We start from the raw sequence: 23192 nt of genomic DNA on the forward strand, positions 1-23192 counted from the left end.
TCCGTGACCAGGTTCTTAAGTAGAAAAGTTTGTAAGAAGCAGCAATTTTTTCCATAGGAATCAATGTGAAAGCAAATAATGAATGCGATTAGGGAAACCACAGGGAGGGTGGAGGCCATTTCCTCCCAGGCGATTCCTAGAGAAGCCCCACGGAGACTTCTCCCCACCTTTTTCTGGCCCTGTTTCCTCCCAGGAGATTCCTAGGAGGCCCCACAGAGGCTTCTCCCTGCCTTTTCTGCCCGTTTCCTCCCAGGAGATTCCTAGAGAGGCCCCACAGAGGCTTCTCCCCGCCTTTTCCAACCCTGTTTCCTCCCAGGAGATTCCTAGAGAGGCCCGACAGAGGCTTCTCCCCACCTTTTCCGGTTACAGTTTCGGAGGCTCGGGTTTGTAAGTGGAAAATGGTTCTTGAGAGGAGGCAAAAAAATCTTGAACATATGGTTCTTATCTAGAAAAGTTTGTAAGTAGAGGCGTTCTTAGGTAGAGGTACCACTGTAGTATCAAAATGACTTATCCAGCTGTGGCCTTTTTACTCCTTTACGTGGCTGCCATGGTTGATCTGCAGAGGACAAAAAGAGTTTATTAAAGAGAGTTACATTTTAGGAATGGACATGGGTTTGGATATTTGTCTTTCTGTTTCTTCCTCTCAGTTCAGTGGATTGCTAAAAGAGAAGCTTCACTTTCTATAGCATTCAAAGAAGCTATTTGAAAAGTTACGGATGCTGAAGTTATTAAACCAAAAGCTGCAAATTGCCCATCCTGCTTTAGAAAGTACAACTTTCCTTGTTATCCTGTTATTCACTGAGCGACTTTTTTAAAACTTACTCTACAAAAATATTAGATTTGTTCAACAAACCAGGGGAATTGTGTGTGAATCTACAGTATATCTATTCACGGAATACAGAATCGGCACTTCAATCACTGCGCTGTCTTGAGCCTTTGCAGAAATATTACCTAAAAATACATTAGATTGAAGCTGAAATAGGCAAAGAAGGGAAACCAAGATTGTGTCTTTATTTTTCTCCTTAGTTTTTATATAGAATATATTGCAGTCAAGAGTGCTATCTTTAAATCAGAAGATTAACAAGTTATTGCAAGTAATTTTATCCAGGAAATCTAATGGGAGAAATAATTCTAGAAAACTGATAATGAAGGGAAAAGGGGAGAAAAGAAATAACAGAAGAGGAAATCATTTTTTTTTACAATAGAGAATACGTGAGTTAAGTCATACTTCTTGTTATGCAGTAATCCAAACATTTCAAAATAAAAGGGTTACTAAAGCAAACAGAAAGCAAATAAGCATTGCAACTAGATAAAAAAGAGAAATGGCTGTTTTTTTGTTGCAATACAGGCTTTTGCAAAAAAAAATCACCTCCTCCATTATTACTTTATTGTTTCAAAATAAAATTCAGTGTTTAAAACAGTGATTCAACATTTCTGGTGTCTTGCTCCCATGTTATGGTGCATTAATCTCTTCTCAGGGCATGGAGCTTGCGAGCAACTTTCTCCAGTTCTGCTTCAATTGCAGCCAAGCTCTCTAGTTCTTGGTCCTGAAAGAAAAAAGTTTAATGATGCAAATCATTAAATCAAAATTATGTATTCACTTGTTGATCTATCCATGCACTAAACAATGAATTCAAAACTGCTAAACTTTTGAGAATTCAGCCAATTTTGGCTAGGTACATTTATAAAGTCAATTTCTATCAAGTTGGAGGATCTATCTTCCTCCAATTTAATACTCTTCAGATGTTTTGGAATATAATTTTCATAACTCGAACTTCCTATATTCATTAGAATGTATCAAAGAATGGCCTGTACTATTTGACAATAGTTCTACAAATTCCCATCTATCAGCCTAACCAAAAATTGCTAAGGACTGAACCTCAATTTTCTATTAGTGTCTATTATGATTCTTCTCTGGCGTCATTCCTAGGCTATTCTACCATTCTGGATATTGGAAGGGTACAGCCTGCAGTACAAAGTGATTCCATGGAGCCAAGCACAAGAATATTCACAAGATCCTATCTGCTGAATTCAGTCCATAAGAGAAAACTATGTGAAAAAGCCAATTTAGATTTTCCTGATGCCAAAAAGAATTCATGATTGCGAAATACAAGTAATAATTGTAACTGATGGTTACTATCTTTAGTAGCCCAACTATTGTTCTTGCATGAATGGATGTACATGTCTAAATGGATGTGCCCCTGTCATTTTTCTTCTTCCCCTCATCCGTCCAGTCAAGTGTATCCAAAGAAGTATGGAGCAATGAGATGGGGTGGGGGAAATCCCTCTCTTCCTTTTTCTCCTTGTACTCAGTTGATGGCAAAGAGTTTTTTTCTTCTCCTACTGGTACCTGAGCAACTGTTGTCAAGGTTATCTTGTTGATTCCCTAATGCATTGTTATTGCAATTCCATGAAAACCTATGCTAGAAAGGTGAAAACAAGCCAAACTAGTTAGAATGGAAGAAAAGAAATAATCACCTGGTTTTGTGATTCATTAAGTGGGCTGATTTTGTTTTGGGTACAAAGCTTTGCAACTACAAGGAGAAAAGGGGAGAGCAATCCTTTATATATTGTCTTGAGTAAAATTAACTCTATTGTGCAGCCAAATGAAATAACTGACTTAGGCTGTCACCCGTTTCCTTTCTACCTCTAAGTAACAGCATGATGGTGATGCTGCTTTGTTACTGACTAGAGCAAGCTGGATACCTTACCAAATAATTTCCATTAAATTATGCAATAGATGGAATCACGTGAAGAAGATCAAGAGGTGGAGATGCCAGTATGCATGTTTGTGTGTGTGTGGGCAAACACACAAAGCCACTGTTCAGCTCATACAATGCACATCAGCTCTGCCACATTGTAGTATTTGTGTGAAGGAGCTGGTATTAGAGAACTGGCGGAAAAAGGAAGGTGCTAGGGAGATAGAACAGAGAGAGAGAGAGAGAATTTCTTACAGAAGGGATAGGGCAGTGATGGCGAACCTATGGCACATGTGACAAGTGGCACACAAAGCCATATCAGTGGGCACCTAAGCTCAGGTCTGGCATGCCTGCGCGTGCTGGCCAGCTGATTTTCAAGCCTTCTGGCCCACTGGGAGTTGGGAAACTGGCTCTCAGGGGGCATTTTTTGCTCACCCTACGCTCCAGAGCCTTTGCAGGAGTCTAAAGAGGGTGAAAACAGCTTTCACCATACACCAAACTCCAGAGGTCCTCCAGAGGCCAGAAATGGCTCATTTGCTGACATCCAGTTGGACTGGTTTTTTTGCTCCCCCCAAGCTTCAAAGCCTTTCTAGAAGCATGGAGAGGGTAAAAACAGGCTTCCTCACCCCCCAGAGGTCCTACAGAGGTCAGAAATGGCCCATTTGCCAACTTCTGACCTGGACTGGAAGTCTTGTTTTTTTGCTCTCCCCAAGCTTCAGAGCCTTTCTAGGATCCTGGGGAAGGCAAAAACAGCCTTCCTCCTCCTGGAGAACATCCAGAAGCCAGAAATGGCCCATCCCCTCTGAAGCCTGGGGAGAGGAAAAAACAGGACTTCCAGTCCACCAGAAGTCGGCAAACGTGCTGTTTCTGGCCTCCGGAGCATCTCGGGGGGGGGGGGGGGGAGACTGTTTTCACCTTCCCAGGTTCCTAGAAAGGTTCTGAAGCCTAGGGGGAACAAAAAATAGGTATGCCATTGCATGCCATTGTGTGCTGCGAGCAGGGGATCATGCACACTCGTGCATGGGAGCCACATTAAATGTGCATGAACACCCCCCCCTCCCCACGCTCTCCCCTTTTGGCACATGAACCAAAAAAAGGTTCCCCATCACTTGTCCTAATTTACTTAACAAGTGGTCAAGTGTGATATGTGAATGGCTGTTCTTTTGCTGCCACCATTTCTGCAGCAGTCTGTCTGGTTTCCCCATCTTCTATGATCTGCTATTTCTGACTGGAAAATGAGATCAAAATTTCCAGCAAGGGGAACGTTCAATCATTCTTCTGGCTTTTGACACTTTATTCAAAACATGGTTTTTACAAGAATTTGTCAACCTACCTCTGTCCTCCTGTTTGCACTTCCTTCTTCATCCTTTTTTTCTTCGGGTATGGAAAGAAGTGGGAAACCTTGTTCACTCTCCTCTTTTGAATGATGCTTCTGCCTTGTCTCATCTTCTGGAGGGTTATGGAAGTCACCTGTGTTGTGGGATTTGAAAGCCATTTTCATGGATCTATCTGGATCTTCATCACTTTCAGTCTCCTCTGCCCGCTTTGTAGTAGTCAGTTGTTTGGCCAGTTCATCCATCTTGTTCCATCTCTTAGCATCTTCTACATCTTGGAAAGGGTTTTTTTCTATCTCTTCACTTTTGGAATTGCTGTCACCATCCTGCCTTGTTCCATCCAGAAAACGGTGCCCTCTACTTTTCACACTGTGATGTTTACCTGTATCTTCTGAGATATTTTTGTCATCATCTTGATTATCTATAAGGAAAATAGAGCTAGATGCAAATCATTTCTTTTCTTTTCCTTCAGAAGTTATACACTGCTCAAAAAAAATTAAGGGAACACTTAAAAAACAGAATATAACTCCAAGTAAATCCAACTTTTGTAAAATCAACCTGTCCACTTAGGAAGCAACACTGATTGATGATCAATTTCACATGCTGTTGTGCAAATGGAATAGTTGTGCAAATGAAATATTCAATGAGAATATTTCATTCATTCAGATCTAGGATGTGTTATTTGAGTGTTCCTTCCTTTTATTTTTTTCCAGCGGTATATTTTGGTGCTATCAATAAGATGAAGAAAACTGATTTAAAACCTTGTCAAATGGTCATCTAAAATTCAAGTTATCTGAATGTATTTGGATGTGAAATCACCTTTGCAGAGTATGTGAAATAGTCCTTTATCATAAAATTGATCAATCATCTGGTGCTGGGTAAGAAGCGAAGCCATTTTCCATAAATATTTTTTTCTTAACCTGGATGAGGAATGAGATTTGAGCCCAGTTTACCAAATTAATTATTCTTTCAGAGGGGCAGAAAATGATTCTGAATCCTAATCTGTGTAACTTGCTTTGTTATACATAGTGGTTGTAAAATCAATTAGGATCTCAGAGCACGCACAGGTGGTTATTTCAATTAGCCATCACAATAGCAATAGCATTTAAACTTATATACCACTTCAATCTAAGTGGTTTACAGAGTCAACATATTGCCCCCAACAATCTGGGTCTTCATTTTACCCACCTTATTTTACCAAAGGATGGAAGGCTGGGTCAAAGTTCAGCCGATGAGAATCGAACTACTGGCAGTTGGCAGAATTAGCCTGCAACACAGCATTCTAACCACTTTGCCACCACTATTCTTTCTCTAAGGATTGCATAGTCATCATGTGGCAACTGCCCCTAATCATATGCATCTGAGTACCCTGGACTACAACCCTCGATCAATATGAACCATTGCTATAGTTCTCTGAGCCTTCTATCAGCTTTGAATTGTTTCATTTGTTTGCCCAGGATTGGAGATTTAACTACTGTAATTTAGACTTTAGTAAATTACAGAAATGAGTACAGTATTATAATATCTACTCCATGCTTAGAAATGTAATTTATACAACATATTTGAATAGTTTTAGTCCATACGTGATATGTTGTAATCACTGGTTGCTAGTTAATTGCTGATATTAACTTTTCAATTCCTAACGAGACCTATTTAACACAAGAAACTATTTCCATTCCTTTGCCACCTGCTCCTGTCATTTACAATTAAGAGCTTACATATAAGAAACAAGATCTATTCGGTTGTCGCCCCAGTACTTAGGAAAGCTGCTTCCTGCAGGGCTCAAATGTGCTTTCAAATAAGAACCCATGTCTGCTCCAATTTATTTCCTGCAAAATGCTGGATTGTAATTCTTATAATTTCCCAGTCATCACATCCATTTGCTGAAAATTGAAATCCTACACAACTGGAGGCACTATATTATAAAGGGCTGAATTATTATTTGGAGAAGATTGGAGAATATCTAAAGTGACAGTCTTACTTGCTGAAGCGAGAAATCATTGTATGTAGGGGGCATGTTTGTTTGTTTGCTTACAAAATTCACTAAAATTCAACAACATATTCTTGCAATCAATCAACATTCATTTATGGTCCAAGACCAAATGTAAGAAAAAAGACTAGCAAATGATAAAAAGGAATAAAAATTGTGAGATAAATGCTGAAATAATTGTTATTTGATAACATGAGGGAGGAACCAGATGGTTTGCAATAACAAGGGCTATTTATTAAAAAATTGCAATCTTTTTTTGAGATTTGTCAAGAGTGATCACCCAGAAGAAGGGTAACAGCCTCCAGGTTGCAATGACCATGTATTAAGTTCAATAATCCAAGTCTTCGGAGAGGGGCAGCATACAAATCTAATAAACTATAAGCTAAACTACAATTATAATCCACATGTATTAAGGTCACTAATATTTGACTGTAAAGTAGACATTTTAATAGCATAAGTGAGACTGATTCTAGCTCCAAATCTGACCAAAAATAACTTTGATCTTATATATTTATTTTTATGTATGCCATTTATCAAATTTATACGCCATCCATTTCACCTAAGCAGCTCTAGATAGCAAAAGTCATATAGCCATATAAAAATATAGATAAAAAGTTTAAAATGGTGTACAAATACTGTAAGTTAAAAACTTTAAAAGGCAGAGGGAGCACCCTCAAGCCACCAACCAACCCCAAGGATTCGTGTAGCAATAACAACAGAATTTAGGGTTATATACTGCCCCATAGTGCTTTACAGCATTCTCTGGGTAGTTTTAATGCAAAAGTATTATTTGCCTATTTCCCCCAACAATCTGGGTTCTCATTTTACTGACCTCAGAAGGAAGGTTGAGTCAACCTTAAGCCCATCAAGATCAAACTCCAGGTTGTGGGTAGAGTTTGCCTGCAATATTACATCTGGGTTCTATCAGATGTTACCTTAATATGTAGTGCCACAATATGGGCCAAACAAAACAGTTTACTATGAGAAAAATATAAAATATACTTAGAAACAATCCTGGGAGAAGGGGCAATTATGCTGTAAAAGCGATGGGGAACATTGGCTCTATTATTTTGGATATCCTCTGCTTTAATTAATCCCAAAGCTAGTAGTGCTAGCAGGATAAGATTGCAAAATGCGAAGTAATCATTAATTTGTCATCTTAGCAGTATCTAGGAAGGAAGTTCCTCAATTGACTTGCTTCAGCCAAAATCTAAAAGATGGCAAATATGGGTCCATCCCACACAATAAAAGTCAAATTTGAACCCAAACTGATAGACATACCCTCTTCCCTTTGATCATTCACATTATCTGAACTGGTAGGATGTTCCTCTTCGGAAGCATTCTTCTCTTTCTCTTCTTCTTCTTCATCTTTTTGTTCTTCTTTCTCTTCTTCTTTCTCAACTTGCTCTCTGACCTTGCCATCCTCTTCCACCTTCCTTTCCTCTTGACTCTCTTTGAAAACATGCTCCTCTTCATCCTTCTCATCCTCAGATTCCTCTGTCCCTGTAACTTCTTCAACTTCCTGGTGTGTCTGCTTAAGAACATCATCTTCCTTGATGTCACTGATGTGATTGTCTATTGTATCACTCCAAGGCAATCCTTCCATTTCATCAACCTCATTGCCCTCAAATCCTGCTATATTCTCCTTTTCATCATCAAGATCAACATCTCGAATCCTTGGTTCTCTCTCTTTCAAGCTATTTCTCTCCTCTTCTTTCAAAACATCTTGCTTATTCTGAAAAGACTTTTCTGCTTCCAGCTCAGCCAAAGAAGCCATTGGCTTCTCATTGTGGGTCTCCTCTGATGGATCTGAAGGGCAAAAATAGGAGAAACAAACAGAAGGTGGATAGAAAGCCATAGTAAAACAGAATTGCAAACTCAAAGTAAAGCAATTTCACATGTCCTTTTGGGCAAAATTATATATCTTTTATCTGCTTTTATTTAACTAGAGAGCAGCATATTTTCCCCCAATCTACTATTTCAGGACTGTATTTCATGCTTTAAAAATAGATCAGACTGTTCTATTCCATTATTATAGGAGTTTATTATCCTAATATCCCATCTATAAATTGGAGTAAATTGAGACTCAATATCAATGGGTCTTAGCCATAATTTAGAAAACTATAAGATCTGGATTAAGTTATATTCTTTGTTTTATCTTGGTTAAGGATTAATTATTAATTATTAATTTAATTTTTAACTAATTATTCCCTGTTCTGATGCAAAACAAAATAATGTCTATAAAGAATTATTCTAAGAATACAAGATAAGTATAACTAAAATGAATGCTTAAAGTTTCATTTTTTTCCAAAATGTTCACTTTGAGTTTGCCAAAAAGAATCCTGGAACTCTGGATACTTGCTACCACAGACTAACTTGGCTCTTCCTATAATTTCTTTAAATAAAGTGTTTAGTTTGCTACAATAATAAAACTGGATTAATTTCCACCAACTCTAAATGCCTTCATATGAATTGCCATATTAGATAATTTATTGTTCAGTCCCTAATTCGTATCCGGCCCTTTGCAACTCCATGGACTACAGCATGCCCAGCCCCCTATCCTCTGCTGACTCCCAGAGTTTGCCCAAATTCATGTACATTGAATTGATGACACTATTTAATCAGAGAATGATTGTTTGAAATGTAACTCAGGAAGGTGAAATAGCTCAGGTATTTGTACTTCCTTTTTCTAACAGAACAGAATAACACACAGTTGAAAGGGACCTTGGAAGCCTTCCAGTCCAACCCCCTGCTCAGGCAGTAGACCCTATACCAGTGAAGGGCTACCAAAATTTTTACTACCACAGTGTGGACATGGCTTATGCAGGATACCCTGCATTTTCTTTCAACCTGTTTCAGTGCAAATTGGGTGCTCTGGGACGGAGCTCCATTTTCGCTACCCCACTGTGTTTCCCCCAGTCCGGGCAATAGCCCACCTCTGTCCTATACCAGTGATGGTGAACCTTTAATTCCATGCACCCACCCACCCCAATGTATGTGCATATGACACACATACATTGCTGCTAGCACCGTTTTTCACTCTCCCCACTCTGGTTACATTCCTACTATTTGGAATCTATAAAGAAGCGTGGCATTTATTTATTTATTTATTTATTTATTTATTTATTTATTTACTTCTCTCTCTCTCTCTCTCTCTCTCTCTCTCTCTCTCTCTCTGCCTGCCTGCCTGCCTGCCTGCCTGCCTGCCTGCCTGCCTGCCTGCCTGCCTGCCTGCCTGCCTATCTATCTATCTATCTATCTATCTATCTATCTATCTATCTATCTATCTATTTGATTTTTATGCCGCCCTTCTCCTTAGACTCAGGGCGGCTCACAACATGTTAGCAATAGCACTTTTTAACAGAGCCAGCATATTGCCCCCACAATCCAGGTCCTCATTTTACCCACCTCGGAAGGATGGAAGGCTGAGTCAACCTTGAGCCGGTGATTGTTTAGCTACCCAAAAATGAATCATTGTACAATGCAATTCAGGAAGGAGAAATTTACACCTGGCTCTTAACATGTATGAATTGTCAATATCTGAAGTTATTTTTGCTCAACAAAGAGGCAAAGAAGAAGAGTTTTAAGCAATATGGTCTTTGTAGCTGTTTGTAACATAATTTTCCTTATTGGTTAAAGATCCGCACTACAGAAGGTTTTTAAGATGTTATCAAAAATTTTCCTCGCTGTGAACCAAGCAGTGCAGAGATGACCTAGGTCACGGTTGTCACAGAAACCAGCTTGGCTGTGAAGCAGGTGTGTGTCCCAAGGCCATTTGAAATCACATCCCCCCATTTACATGGCTTGGAAAGGATTACTTAGAGGTTATGCTGACATCAACCTCTTTCCGTGTTCCCATTGCCTTGGCTTTCAAGGACTTCAGAAAGCTCATCTTCAAATCCACTGTTTTTCTTCTGCTGCTCTGTTCTTTCACTTGCTCCTGTCAGAAATGGAAAATAAGAATATGAACATTTTTTTCAGGACTTCTTTTGTTGTCATCATCATTATCAATATGTGTCTCCCTTACCATTACAAATGCATAGTATACTAAAAGTCAAATCTAAGGGTTTCAATGTCCAATATTTCAATTTCTAAGAGGAGGTCAACCTATTCTCCAAAGTACCTGAAGGCAGAACAGGAATAGAATAGAATAGAATTCTTTATTGGCCAAATGTGATTGGATACACAAGGAATTTGTCTTGGTGCATATGCTCTCAGTGTACATAAAAGAAAATATAGATTTGTCAAGTATCATGTGGTACAACACTTAATGGATGGAAACTAATGAATGGATGGAAACTAATCAAAGAGAAAGCAACTTAAAACTAAGGATAAATTTCCTGACAGTTAGAACAAATAATCAGTGGAACATCTTGTCCCCAGAAGTTGTAGGTGCTTCAACACTGAAGGTTTTTAAGAAGAGATTGGACAACCATTTGTCTGAAATGGTATAGGGTTTTCTGCCTGACCAGAGGACCTCCAAGGTCTCTTCCAACTCTGCAGTTCTGTTATTTTGTTAAATCAATCCTATTTAGTAATAGGGGAGCAGAAGAAAGAATAATTACAACTAGAATAACCGTGATGTATACTACTATAAAAACATGAGCACAGAATGCCACATGGCCAGTTAACTTAACTATGACTTCAACTACAATTACCATGAATATCAACTGTGGATATTAGTAATTCATACTTTTTTCACTAACGATTCTTCTTTAAGGATGATGAAGGTAGCACTGCAATTTCTGATCAAGCTTCCTGGGAGTATGTTTCCTTAAAGTCAATGGATATACAGGTAGTCCTCACTTAACATCGAAAATTGGGGTTTCTGCTGTTAAATGATTTGGTCATAAAATGCAATGCCATGTGTTTGCTTAGTGATGGCAATCCAGTTAGTCCCAATTGTTGTTGTCCTTAAGCAAGGATCACAGATTGTTAGGGGAGAAGCTTACATGAGTGCAACCTGCCACTTTCAACCTTTTTTACCTTTTTAAGGTACTTTTTATCTTTCCAAAGGGAAGTCAACGGGGAAGTCAACAGAAAGTTGTGAGTCCCAGTCATAGCAAGGCTTTTCTTAGATAGCTTGCAAGTAGGCCGGTGGGCAGGTAAATGCTACCAAGTGCAGAAGGGCGAATGGGGAGTAGGTGCTGTGGCACAGTGCAAGTGCGAGTGGTTTGGAGGTGGATGCTACAGCCTGATTTGAGTGCAACTGGGCAGATAAGTGCTACTGAGTGCAGATGGAGGAGTGCTGCAGGCAGGTGGACACTACAGAATACAAGATCGCCAGAATCTTGTACTGTGTAGCACAACTTCTCCATACAAAAAGTGGCAGAAATGCCATACAGAGCAACTTGCAACTTCCCTGCTGACTTTCCCAAAGACTGATTTTTGAGGCAGCTGTTATCCATTTTTATCAAGACATCCAGCTCACAGTTATCAGTATTCACTCACTTATTTATGTTGGACAGCATTTCAAAGTGTACTATCGAATGTTTTCCTGAAATCAAAGTACATTGTGTCTACAGCATTCCCAACATCCATTAAAGTAGTTCTCTGAGCATGACCTGAGGTTAGTCTGACAAGATTTGTTCTTAACAAATCCATGCTGACTTGTTCATTACTATATTTTTTTCCCGAAGTGCTTACAATCTTCTTGTGACCTGCCCTACAATTTTATCAAGCATTGATGCCAACTTGATTGATCGGTCATTGGCTGCATTTTTTATTTACCCCCTTTTGGGAAATATTTTGTGGCATTCTCACATTATATATAGACATACTGTATTTTTTGGAGTATAAGACACACCTTTTTCCACCTAATTTGGATGTGTCTTATACTCTGAATGTATTCCCCCCCCCCCAAAGCCCTAACTGGCTGCTAACAATCTTCCCAGCCCTTCCCTTTCAGGCTCTTTCATTGTTTTTCTCTGCAAAGAATGTTTTCCAAGCCCTAAGTCTTTGCAGGGTTTTTTCAGTGCTCTAACTTGCTCCGAATAAGTTTCTTTACAGGTGCTAATGATATTCCCAGCTCTTACTGGCTTGCAAGTTCTTTCATTGTTACACTCTCCAAATAAAGGTTTTTTAAAGCCCTAACTAGTGGATAAAATAACATGCTGGCTAAGGACATTAGCCAGATGAATACCTGGTAAGCAAATTCTTTTCCCTATTTTCCTCCCCAAAAAGTAAGGTGTGTCTTATACACTGAAAAATATGGTAATCCTATCTGTATCACATTTTTTTAAAAAATCCCATAATAATAGATAGCACACACACACAAACACAAAAGGCACAAAATTCCAACAGAACTGTACCTTGAACTGCAAGTTCTTGAAGCTCCCTTAGTAAGTTTTGATGGCGAAGAATAGAACGGATCCTTTCATCTGAAAGGGCAGAAGGACTTAATATTTTAATAGTAACAAACTGAGTTGGCACACAATGATTTTGCTCATCATAGTTTCTTTGCGGGGAGGCAGATTTTTATTTTTTTGATAGAGAGACGTAGCAAAGCAACAATACACACTCAAAGACAAATACTTACAACAATAACATATAACAAGCAAGTGAGGCATTGATGTCTCCCTGTCATCCAAGAGCTATTATCGAGTATAATCCAGTTATGAATGTTTACCATAAACATTTATATTAATCTCTAGTTATACCTCAATTTTTAATTGTTTCTAATTTTTGACTACCGTAAGTAGTTAAGGCTATACAGTCTTTACATAATTCCTTAAAGTATAACATTTTATCTCTTCTTCTATTTATTACAATCAAACAGCCCGTATCTACCAAAAGCTGTTATCAACTATGATAAAAACATCAAGCATTTCCCTAGATATGTTTTCCTCTCTGACTAAATATCATAATTTGAGCACCTCTGTTTTTAATTATACAAGTTATAAATTCCTTCAGAGTATGTTTGCTCATCATATTTTCATTGGCAGACCAGTTACTTGAGTTCAACTTGCCTACCTATTTTTAAAAAAATTAAAAGTGACTTTTGACAAATATAATCTTTAAACTTTAATATTCAATCTGGTTAACTTCTAAGTAGTTTAAAGGAGAATTGGAAAGAAAATGTTACCTCCTTGGAGAATTTCTAGGCATTCTTGGCTGATTGAGAGTGGTTTGGGCTTCGCCACTGTATTAGAAATAACCTCAGCAATGCATGTCATCACCTAGAAGAACACAATATATTTGTATGGATTTTATATTTAAATTTTCCTTCAGGGTATTTTATCCTTGCAACTATCTTGTAAAGTAGCATAGATTGTGTTGTGGTTAGCTCTGGCCAAGCTCCTGCCCCAGGGACTGTGGAGGTGGATGCAGGAGAAACTTCAACATGTCATAGGCCTGTGTTATTGCCGACAGAGTCAGTTCAGAGTTTAGTTTCCTCGGACGAAGAAGAAGGTGGGAGTGACTTGGAAGAGGGGGGCTTGGCACACAGCCCAGGCAGTCAATCTCCCTTATCTTCCATTAATTCGGATGAAAACGTCTTGGACCCACGCAAGCGCAGAATTATACATAGAAGAGACCAAGTAAGGACATATTACAGGAGATAAGAGAGGCCACCAGTGTTTGGGTGGGGCTCCAGTAATTAGGGCTGCTGCTATAAATAGCAGCATGTGGGTTAGGCCTTTGTGGAAGAGTATCTAATCGCAGTTGTTCAGGAATCACGTGTTGCTGTTTTCTGGACTTTGTTTTTTCCATGCCTTTGAAACCAAAGCAGAGCAACGAGTGTGTGTATGTCTCGCTTCGTTGGAAGAAGAAGGGGTGTGAAGTTTCTTCACAGCTGCTAGCTAAGTACTTAATGACTGCTTAAGGGAAATTGTACAGACTACCCGGTTGTTTTGGGACGAGTGCTCTTTGCAATACAAAAAGAGTGCTTAGTTTATTTTGAATTTTGTGATAAAGAACATTGTTTTGAATTTTCAAACATGTGTGTGTCTGAAATTTGTATCCTTGAATTTTTCGGGAGGCTCCTACCAGAGAGCCTAGCAGAACAGGTTGGGAGCCACTTAGCTATAGTTAGCCATAAAGCTTCAAAGTTAAGAAGGTTTTGAACCTGGTCTTCCTTTCTGCCATGCTGAATCCTAATCCATCATTAACGTAAAATTGTCTCATTAAAATGAAAAATCTATGTGTGGTTTCAATTAAATGTAGTGCAAACTTCTCTGCACCAGTTTTGCTACTTTTTTTATAGTTGGCATTAAAATTATTTTTTTTTCTTTTACATTATGCTGTTTTTTCATGTAGCTTTCTGTTTCCTATATTCTTCCCATACACTTAAATCTGGACTAAATTTTAATTGAGCAAACTTTTAGTAAATTATATCAACAAACAGAAAGTTATGATAGAGAACTGTTTAAAGCAGGGGTCTCCAACCTTGGCAACTTTAAGACTTGTGGACTTCAACTCCCAGAGTTCCTCAGCCAACACTGGCTGAGAAACTCTGGGAGTTGAAGTCCACTTAAAGTTGGCAAGGTTGGAGACCACTGGTTTAGAGAGAACTAACCTTTATAAAGCACAACTATGGCTTTTTAAAATGACAAATATAGTATTGGTATGAAATATGTCAGCTGACTGCAGGGATGGTTTCCTAACGGTGTGGTCCAGAGTGAATGTTCTGGTAGCAGCCCGCTGATGACGCAATTTGGGTGTGACGGCTTCAGTGCTGTTTTTCCCGGTTCATGTGCACTGCCATGCGTGGAAGTAGAATCAGTGCTTTTTTTCTGGTTTGGATGGCTTCTCAGCTGTGTTTGGGCTTGAAATTTCCTTTCCACATACGCGGAAGTAGAATCGCACAGCGATGCACACCAGTAGGTAAATGGAACCCACCCTGGGTCACCATATGAACAAGTCTGGGTCATCAGCCGGCAAACGGTATCAGTGGGATTAGAAATTAGACAAATGCACATGCAGAGTTGTAAGATGATATTCATCTGCTTTTAAAAATATCTTTTATCATGGATTTAAGGCTTTATTTTAAATACACTGAACAAAAAGACCTATGAAATTTATATCTATATTGTGAGACTTTTTAGTAGAATCTTCCACCTGGTTTTCAATTAAGGAAAAGTATTACCGTATTCTTGATTTTCATGTACCACGCATTTTCATCAAGAAAAATTGGATCTGTTGTGCAAATAATGAAGGAAATTTTCCTTTCTTTCTCTTCCCAAAGTTATATCGACTTCTGTCTTTCACTATCCTGGAGATTTAGACCATTTTGTTATGATTTGGAAACTGGCAAGTCTTTCATTGCTAAGCATGTGTTTCAAATTTCATCAATGAACTGCACAGGAGAACAATAGGGTGCACAAGTATGTGTGGGAGAGAAAATATGAAGGTTTTGATTGCTTTTTGAAGACTGCATCAAATCAAAGGAACAAATGAATATCTGAAGTGGGTGTTTAAACAATTGATTATTTATATGAATTGTCTTTCCATTATTATGCATAGATAGATATTGAGTACATGTGGAATGCACAACAGTAAAACTGACCTAAAATATTAAAATAGCAAGCACCAAGCATCGTATTACATAAGCAAAAACAATCTATTTTTAGAAATTAAACCCATTCCATCAAATAAACATGAACATCAGGATTTCAAAAGCCTTCATTTTAGGTAAACAGTGTGCAGTCATAAGAAAAAGAACAAAAGGAATCAGAAAGCTACTGAGTGGGGATTTTTTTTCTTTAGCAAACAACAAAAGAATTATTGCCCTAAATTTGTCTTGTAGTTTCCACACAACAAAAAGAAGTGAGAATCTTTTAAATTATTTTACATCAATGTGATGCAAAAATAAAGTGCCAAATTCTGGGGGAGCAGCTTTGAACTTTTGTCTACTTAGAGAAATGGTTCATTTGTGTCTTTTGTTGAGTGTCTTAACTGATTTGAGAGCAAGGTAAGAGCCGAGGTGGTGCAGCAGGTAGAGTGCAGTAATGCAGGCCACTAAGGCTGACTGTAGATCTGCAGGTCAGCAATTCAAATCTCATCATCCTTTCAAGTTGGGTAAAATGAAGACCTGGATTGTGGGGGCAATATGCTGGCTGTTTTTAAAAAGTGATATTGCTAACATGTTGTAAGCCGCCCTAAAAAATTGAATAAATAAATAATAAAACTTTATTTTTGAACTACTGAGTAAATATCTCCTCTTTCATCTATCTATCTCTATCTTCATCTATCTATAAAGTTTCCCCAAGTTTTTGGAGAAGGGCGGCACACAAATCTAAATAATAATAATAATAATAATAATAATAATAATAATAATAATAATAATAATATAAAATACCCATGATTCGCTATGTGATGTGATAAATTGACAAAGCTTAAATATTAATGAGTAGTTAAAAGGAGTCTGTATTATTACATTAGAGATGGTAAGCTAAGTTTCTGTTACAGGTGAAGACATTTTTTCGCATAACATAGACTTTCAATTCATCCCTCGGATGAATTGCTCTGGACTTTCCTGTAAATAATATTACTGGCTGGAGGATAACCAGCTGTCAGGTGAACTGACTCTGGAGTAAGCCACATAGAACTGGCCATGGGAGAAACAGGCAGCTTCTCCTACTTAGTGTTTTCCTAATTGCATCTATAAATATTTTCCTACATTTTTTGTCTATTTCCCCTTTAACTAGTGTTACAGTAGAAGGAGCAGATTCATCTGAACTGTGGAGGAAAATAAGGGGAAAAATCTATCTTTGCCTACCAGCATTCACTGGTATTCATCTGGCTAGCGTTCTGTTAGCGTGTGAGTGTTGTAGCCTGCCAGTGGTCCATGCAGCCATTAGTAGTGGTTTAACTGGGCAGAGCAGTGAGAGAGTTGAGGGGTGTTTGGCAAGTCAAACGGTATTTGCTGTGTGAGCAAGAAGGAGGCAGGAAGGAGTCTGTGTGTGGCTTGGCTCAATTTTCTGTAGTAAAGCTACTTGCTGCTGTGAAAGCAAAAGCAAAACTGAAACCCCTCTGCTTGTGTTTTGCATTTAGATTAGATTTCTTTTCAGGTGGGGAGGGAGGAGTTGAACTCCTTAGCATCAGAGCTTGTGAATAATAATATAAGAAATATTAATGCTCCTATGGTCATTTTAAAAAAATCCTTTCTTAGTGAGCACCTAGAAGGCAAAAGGAACATACATGACAAATTTCACGTTTATAGGCTTTACAGTTATGGAGCTTTCGTGATTAATGTGTGAGTGGTTTTCAGATAGATAGATAGATAGATAGATAGATAGATAGATAGATAGATAGATAGATAGATAGATAGATAGATAGATAGATGATAAGATAAGATATATCCCAGTATTCCTCAAAAACTTCCATGATGATAACTTTTTCATTTTATTCCTGCTTGACAACTAAGGGAAGTAGAGCTGAAAGAAAAGTAAAATAAAGCCACACTGGTGGCTCACCCCAATTGCATCCCAACACCTCAACTTCCACACCATTGAATAGGCATGTCCAACCCATCTCTGTAGGTTGCTGTAGCCCTGAACCGTAATGCAGTCCCACAAGACATAATCAAATATATTTTAAAAGGACATTTGTTATTTATATACAGTAACTGTATTATATATTTTATGTGTGACCCAAGATAATTGCTCTTCACTCAGTGTAGCCCAGGCAAGCCAAAAGGTTGGGCACCCATACTGTCAAAACCTCATATGTGGAGCTGCAGTTTGCTATATTACTTGAGAACATACTGAGGATGGTGCTGTTAATTTTTTGCTGTGGAAGTGGAGTGAATGTAAAATCATATATTTGACCTTTTTACATTGTCAGCTATGCTAAATGAGTAGCTGTTGCTGGAAGGGCTGCTTACAAGAGTCAGCCTTGGATTAGAATTTGGCTACGTGTCTCAGCAAGTGACAGCATAGAGCTGACCTTGTCTGGATTTAGAACCTAAGCTGGATGGGGCCTGTTTAATACTTGGAAATGTGATAACCAAGGACTTCAAAGTAGAGAACGCAAAATATCCTAGGTGGCAAATAATTATCTCTGTGTGGATGTGGTCTCTCACACAGAGAGAAGTAGAAATCAACTCGAGGGAATCTTTTCCTTTGTTCTTACAAGGGAACTCACTGATCATTAAGTGTTTTTCAATGAGAAATAGTGTTATTAGAAAACAACTTGTAGTACAGTAAATGAGCAGAGTGTTTTCCAATGATACTGTCTTATAGCTGTTTATTCCTGTGAGTTTCAATGGGACTTTCCCCCATGTAACAATCGACGGGATTGCATGGTTTTAGACTCCCAATATCTTCATGTAATAAGCCTATTACATTCTCATTTCCATATAATTCATTGGATTTCTTGGATTATACTGCATTTAATTGTTTTAGATTATATTTGGACATTATAGAAAAATATCCAATATATTGCATAAGAATTTTATATAAAATTATGGAATCATAGCGGTTGGGAGGGATTTTGAAGGTCTTCTAGTCCAGTGTTTTTCAACCAGTGTGCCGCGAGACATGGTCAGGTGTGCCGCGAAGCTCAGCAAGAGAGAGAAAGCAAGCAAGAGAGAGAGAGAAAGAAAGAAAGAAAGAAAAAGAGAAAGAGAGAAAGAGAAAGAGAAAGAAAGCAAGAGAGAGAGAGAGAGAAAGAGAGGCAGGGAAGGAGGGAGAGATAGAAAGAGAGCAAAAAAAAGAGGAAGGAAGGAAGAGAGAAAGAAAGATGGATGGAGAGAGAGAGGAAGGAAGGGAGAGAAAGAGGGAGAGAAACAGAGCGAAAGGGAGGAAGAGAGAGAGAGAGATTTTTTTTGTCCAAATTTTTTTAGCCCTCCCTCCCCCTTGCTCAATGTGCCCCATGATTTTGTATATGTAAAAAATGTGCCGCAGCTCAAAAAAGGTTGAAAATCACTGTTCTAGTCTAGCCCCTTGCCCAAGGCAGGAAACCTTATGCTAGTCTGGACAAATTGTTGTGCCAACTTTTCTTGAAAACCTCCAGCAATGAATCACCCACAATTCCAGTTGTTCCATTAATTGTTCTTACTGTCAGAAAAATTTTCTGAACTTCCAAGTTCAATTTCTCTTTTTTAAAATAGGTTTTCTGGCTCATGTGCTATTGTCCTCTCTGTGTTGTAGATTTGTATCCAAAATATATACAGCTGTAAGAAAATTCATTTTTATACCAGCAACCAGAGTTTTCTTTTTCTGTCTGTACCTTATGCTATTCTTCTCCCTCAATTTTTTGCTTTTTCAGATCATTTCCATTTGACCAAAACTATGCAAGATTGTGCAACTAGCAACGATCTATTTCTAGTGCTTTCCTTTTATGAGGCAAAGGGTCACTTATATTTGACCCATGATCCAGCAAAAACCTGCTTAAACTCATCCATATCTAGTCTAGAGTGTATCTGACATTATATGTCATATCATAGAGTGAACTTTTATACAAATATTATTCAAGTGCCATATTCTTTTATCTTTAGTAATAGTATGCTGTCCAGTACTTTTTCTAGTATTTTTCTATTATCTCTTATTGAATTCTATAGCACAGCATGTCTTTTTATAGTGCAACACTTGAATTCAAGCCATGCACAATAGCTATGCTGCAGATGGCTTCATTAAAACGAAAGAAAATGCAGTACAGATTCAATTGCATATTGAAGGCATATACTGTATATATATGGGGGGGGGGGTTTATGAGCATTTTAGGAAACTCACAAATGGCACAATAACAACAAATTATTATGCAATCTGCATAATACATTGCCATGATAAGTACTGATCTACTCCTAATGAAGAAAAATGTAACATTTTGGGCTTCCAAATAAGACACTAATCAAGATGTTTAAAATCTTCCAAAAGCTCCTGGGTTCTAAACCAACGAGCCTCTCAGGGTCCTACTGGCAGAAAATGTATAGAGTTGCAGAGTGCAGAGTTTTAACAGTACTGGAAATTACAGTATGTTTGTAGAGATTAGGGATAATTAATACAGCAAAGAAGCTGGAAAATGTTTCCTGGTTTTTTTTCCATCAAGGGAAAATTGAGAACTCCCTTGTCATTAATTACATAAAAAATGTAAAATATTCCAGATTCTAATTGTATATATGTTATATAGTATGTATATACTACTGGGGATAAAGTCACACATTGTGTTAAGATATAAAACATGGCTTACACAAAATACAGTGTCTGGGTTCATCATGGTAAGCTAATATCACCCATCACATTATAGTTTCATGCAATCTCTGAACCCAAGACATCTGTCCAGAAAGTTTAAAAGCATGAAAGGGGACATCTAATTAATAAACAAAACAAAACCAAAACAAAATGTTGCACTCAGTTGGCACCATGTTGTTCAATCCACACAAACTTGATATACTGTGTGTATATCATATATAATACACAGCTTTCTCAATCAAAGGTATCTTGATATGTGCCCCAGAAAACTGCACAAAGAAGAAATGTTATGGATAATTTGACAGGAAGAATGAATACATTCCAAAGATGTCAGTGCCAACTTCACTAGAGGAAACTCTTTTTTCCTTTTATCAAAAGATATCATTCATCCAAATAATTATTCAAATTCAGATTCAGGAATTATGTCTCATCATCATTCTGCATATACCATGTATGCTTTCAGGTATCAGGAGTTTACTGTTCGTTTATACCAACTGAAAAATATAAATATGTATATTTTTTTCCTTTGATTCTGTCTTTTGATTTATATTGCCTTCTCTGTATCTAGTGACTCACGATGACTATTTTCAATATGTTGTCAGCAACTCTTGAGGGTTTTTTTAAAGCAACAGTAAAGTGTAGCTGACAATGAACTTACACAGGGTATATATGAAAAGATAATCCATTAAATTTTAATACTTTTAAGGAAAGCATCTATAACTGTTCCTGAAAGCTAAACGATTTCCCCCATTGTATTATTTGTCTATGCATGTTAACAGGACCAAAAAAAATAACAAATAAAGCATATATCTGTACTTTCATTTCAGATACTCTATATTACAAACCTGATTTTATAATTGTATATTTGCATACATTCTTTATTTCTTCATGGATTCACTTGCAATTATACATGGAGTTTAAAGTATTTGTTGAAGTTATTCTTCATAGATAGATCTACAAAACTTGAAAATTTAATGTATGAAAAGACTTAGCAATTCCATTGTTATTTCAGGAAGTTTTAAAAATGATAGATCATAAATTTATAGATTTGTACATCCATACCAATAATATATAGCAATATTCCTGCTTCATTTTTTCTTTTTCAACTCACCTTGGTATCATCTTGAGTTGTTGGATTTGTTACGGGAAGTGAAATGGCTAAGAAAGAGAGAAAAAATAATGACATTAATATTTCACATTCTCTATGACATTTCCAATCAGAACACATAGTAGATTTGGGGTGTGAAGAAAATAAGTCCGTAAACTAGAATAATAGTATATAATAGTATATCTTTTGCATTTAAAAATAGTTGCTACTTTAAAAAGAATGAACTGAGCTGGTGATTTTATGGAAGATTCAATCTGCAATCAGTTGAGAAGTCTAACTAGTGATTGGAATGCATAAGTGCACTACATGCCATTCAAAGACACAATCAGAGGAATAACTGAGAAGAATGGACATTTCATAAGACTGAAGATTAGAATTGCAATTTCTTTTGGTTTTTAAAATGTTACTCTTTGCCAACGGTGCTTTGCTATTTTGGAAAATTAAAATGTTTGAGTAAAAAGGATGTCTATGGCGATTTTCAGTCATCCAGGTCATGGTTGTTGGAAAGGTGCTTTTTCAAGAGGCAACTTGGACTTTCTGGTTTTTCTTTGAAGAACTTTTGCTTCTTATCCAGGAAGCAGCTTCTTCAGAGCTGAAGAAGTTTCTTGGATGAGAAGCAAAACATCTACAAAGAAAAGGCAGAATGACCAAGTTGCCTCTTTTAAAAAGCACCTCTGGGACGAGAAAAAGGGAACTTGACATTCAAGGAAGATCCTGCTGTCATTGACAATAGTCTAATAAAGTTGCTCGCTTTCCTACTACTGACATCATCATCATCATTAATTATTAATCATTATTAATATCCTCAACACTGTCAAACTACTTACTAAGTCTGCACTACTATTAATACTAGTTTTTTTCTCATCATTCCTATTACCCATTTCCTCCCAACTTATGACTGTAACTTGTTGCTTGTATCCTTAAGATTTTTATTAATATTGATTGTTTTCTGATTGCTTATTTGACCCCTATGACAATCATTAAGTGTTGGACCTCATGATTCTTGGCAAATGTATCTTTACACTGAGTGCATATGCACCAAATACAAATTCCTTGTGTGTCCAATCACAATTGGCCAATGAAGAATTCTGTTCTGTTGTGTTCTGTTGTGTTCTGTTCTGTTCTATTCTATTCTATTCTATCATCCTCATCCTCCTCATCGCAAAGTAGGCCTTTTTGTTCGAATAGGCACCGAAAGCTACCACATCGCGCCGGCCAGTGCCTTGGCTGTTGGGGGCAATGGCCTCGGCGCCTCTGTCCTTGGTGCTGAAAAGGGCAGCCTAAAGAGGAGAGCGCTTCCGCGCACCTTCTCCCACCTGCCTCTTGAGCTTACCTGGGGCTACGAGGAGGAAGGCTGCGAAAAACGCCGCGCGACTCATTCCGCTGGCCGTAGATGACTGCGGGGTGAAGGGTGGGGCCGTCCGGCTGCACTTCTTGGCTTCGTCGGCGGGGAGCAAAAAGATGGGAGCGGGGCCTGGCTTTGACCCCGATCGAGCGTCGAGTCGCGAAATAGATGAGATCCCCCTGTCCTTCTTCCCGTCCCACGGATCCTCTGCCTTCTCCAAAGCCGCCAATCCCCGACCGAGCACTGCAGCAGCAACCTGGCTTATATATTCGGCCCCCTCTCCTCCGGAAACGGCGTCAGGAGGAAGCTCACTCCCCCTCCCAGGAAGGCCCCGTCCAATCGCTCCCCTGCCGGGGTGGGGGTGGTTGCAGAGCCGAGATGAGGTGAACCTGTCCCTTCGCCCGATCACCTAACTGAGCAAAGGCAAAGGCGGGGCCCAGCAGCGATCAGCGCCTCGCGCCATCAAGAAAGAGGCAACCAGCAGCAAGTTCGACCTCTTATGTTTCCACGTTGTAAAAAGCGCGCAGGTATTTCTTCCCGCGTGGATCATCTCTAGTGCTGGAAAAGATCGGGAATGAAAGTTC

The 23192-nt window shown here is 38.3% G+C and overlaps 1 protein-coding gene across 1 annotated transcript; it reads right to left on the bottom strand.

Moving 5' to 3' along the window:
• Positions 1–989: 989 nt before the first annotated feature.
• Positions 990–22841, bottom strand: CHGA (chromogranin A). The gene is made up of 8 exons (XM_070753042.1): positions 22597–22841; positions 21267–21313; positions 13108–13201; positions 12335–12403; positions 9865–9963; positions 7305–7832; positions 4033–4454; positions 990–1547 (listed from the first exon to the last, which is right to left on the bottom strand). Exons 1-8 carry the CDS (start codon positions 22640–22642, stop codon positions 1464–1466), a joined length of 1389 nt encoding a protein of 462 aa, XP_070609143.1. The 5' UTR covers positions 22643–22841; the 3' UTR covers positions 990–1463.
• Positions 22842–23192: the final 351 nt, after the last annotated feature.

The sequence above is a fragment of the Erythrolamprus reginae genome, chromosome 1 (assembly GCF_031021105.1).
Source record: "Erythrolamprus reginae isolate rEryReg1 chromosome 1, rEryReg1.hap1, whole genome shotgun sequence".
Lineage (NCBI taxonomy): Eukaryota > Metazoa > Chordata > Lepidosauria > Squamata > Dipsadidae > Erythrolamprus > Erythrolamprus reginae.

Coding starts and splice junctions, on each gene's coding strand:
- CHGA (XM_070753042.1), bottom strand. CDS start 22,642: ATGAGTCGCGCGGCGTTTTTCGCAGCCTTCCTCCTCGTAGCCCCAG. Junction 4,455..7,304: donor GAATGATCAAAGGGAAGAGG/GTATGTCTATCA, acceptor TTTTCCTTATAG/ATAATCAAGATGATGACAAA. Junction 1,548..4,032: donor GTGCAAACAGGAGGACAGAG/GTAGGTTGACAA, acceptor TTTTTCTTTCAG/GACCAAGAACTAGAGAGCTT.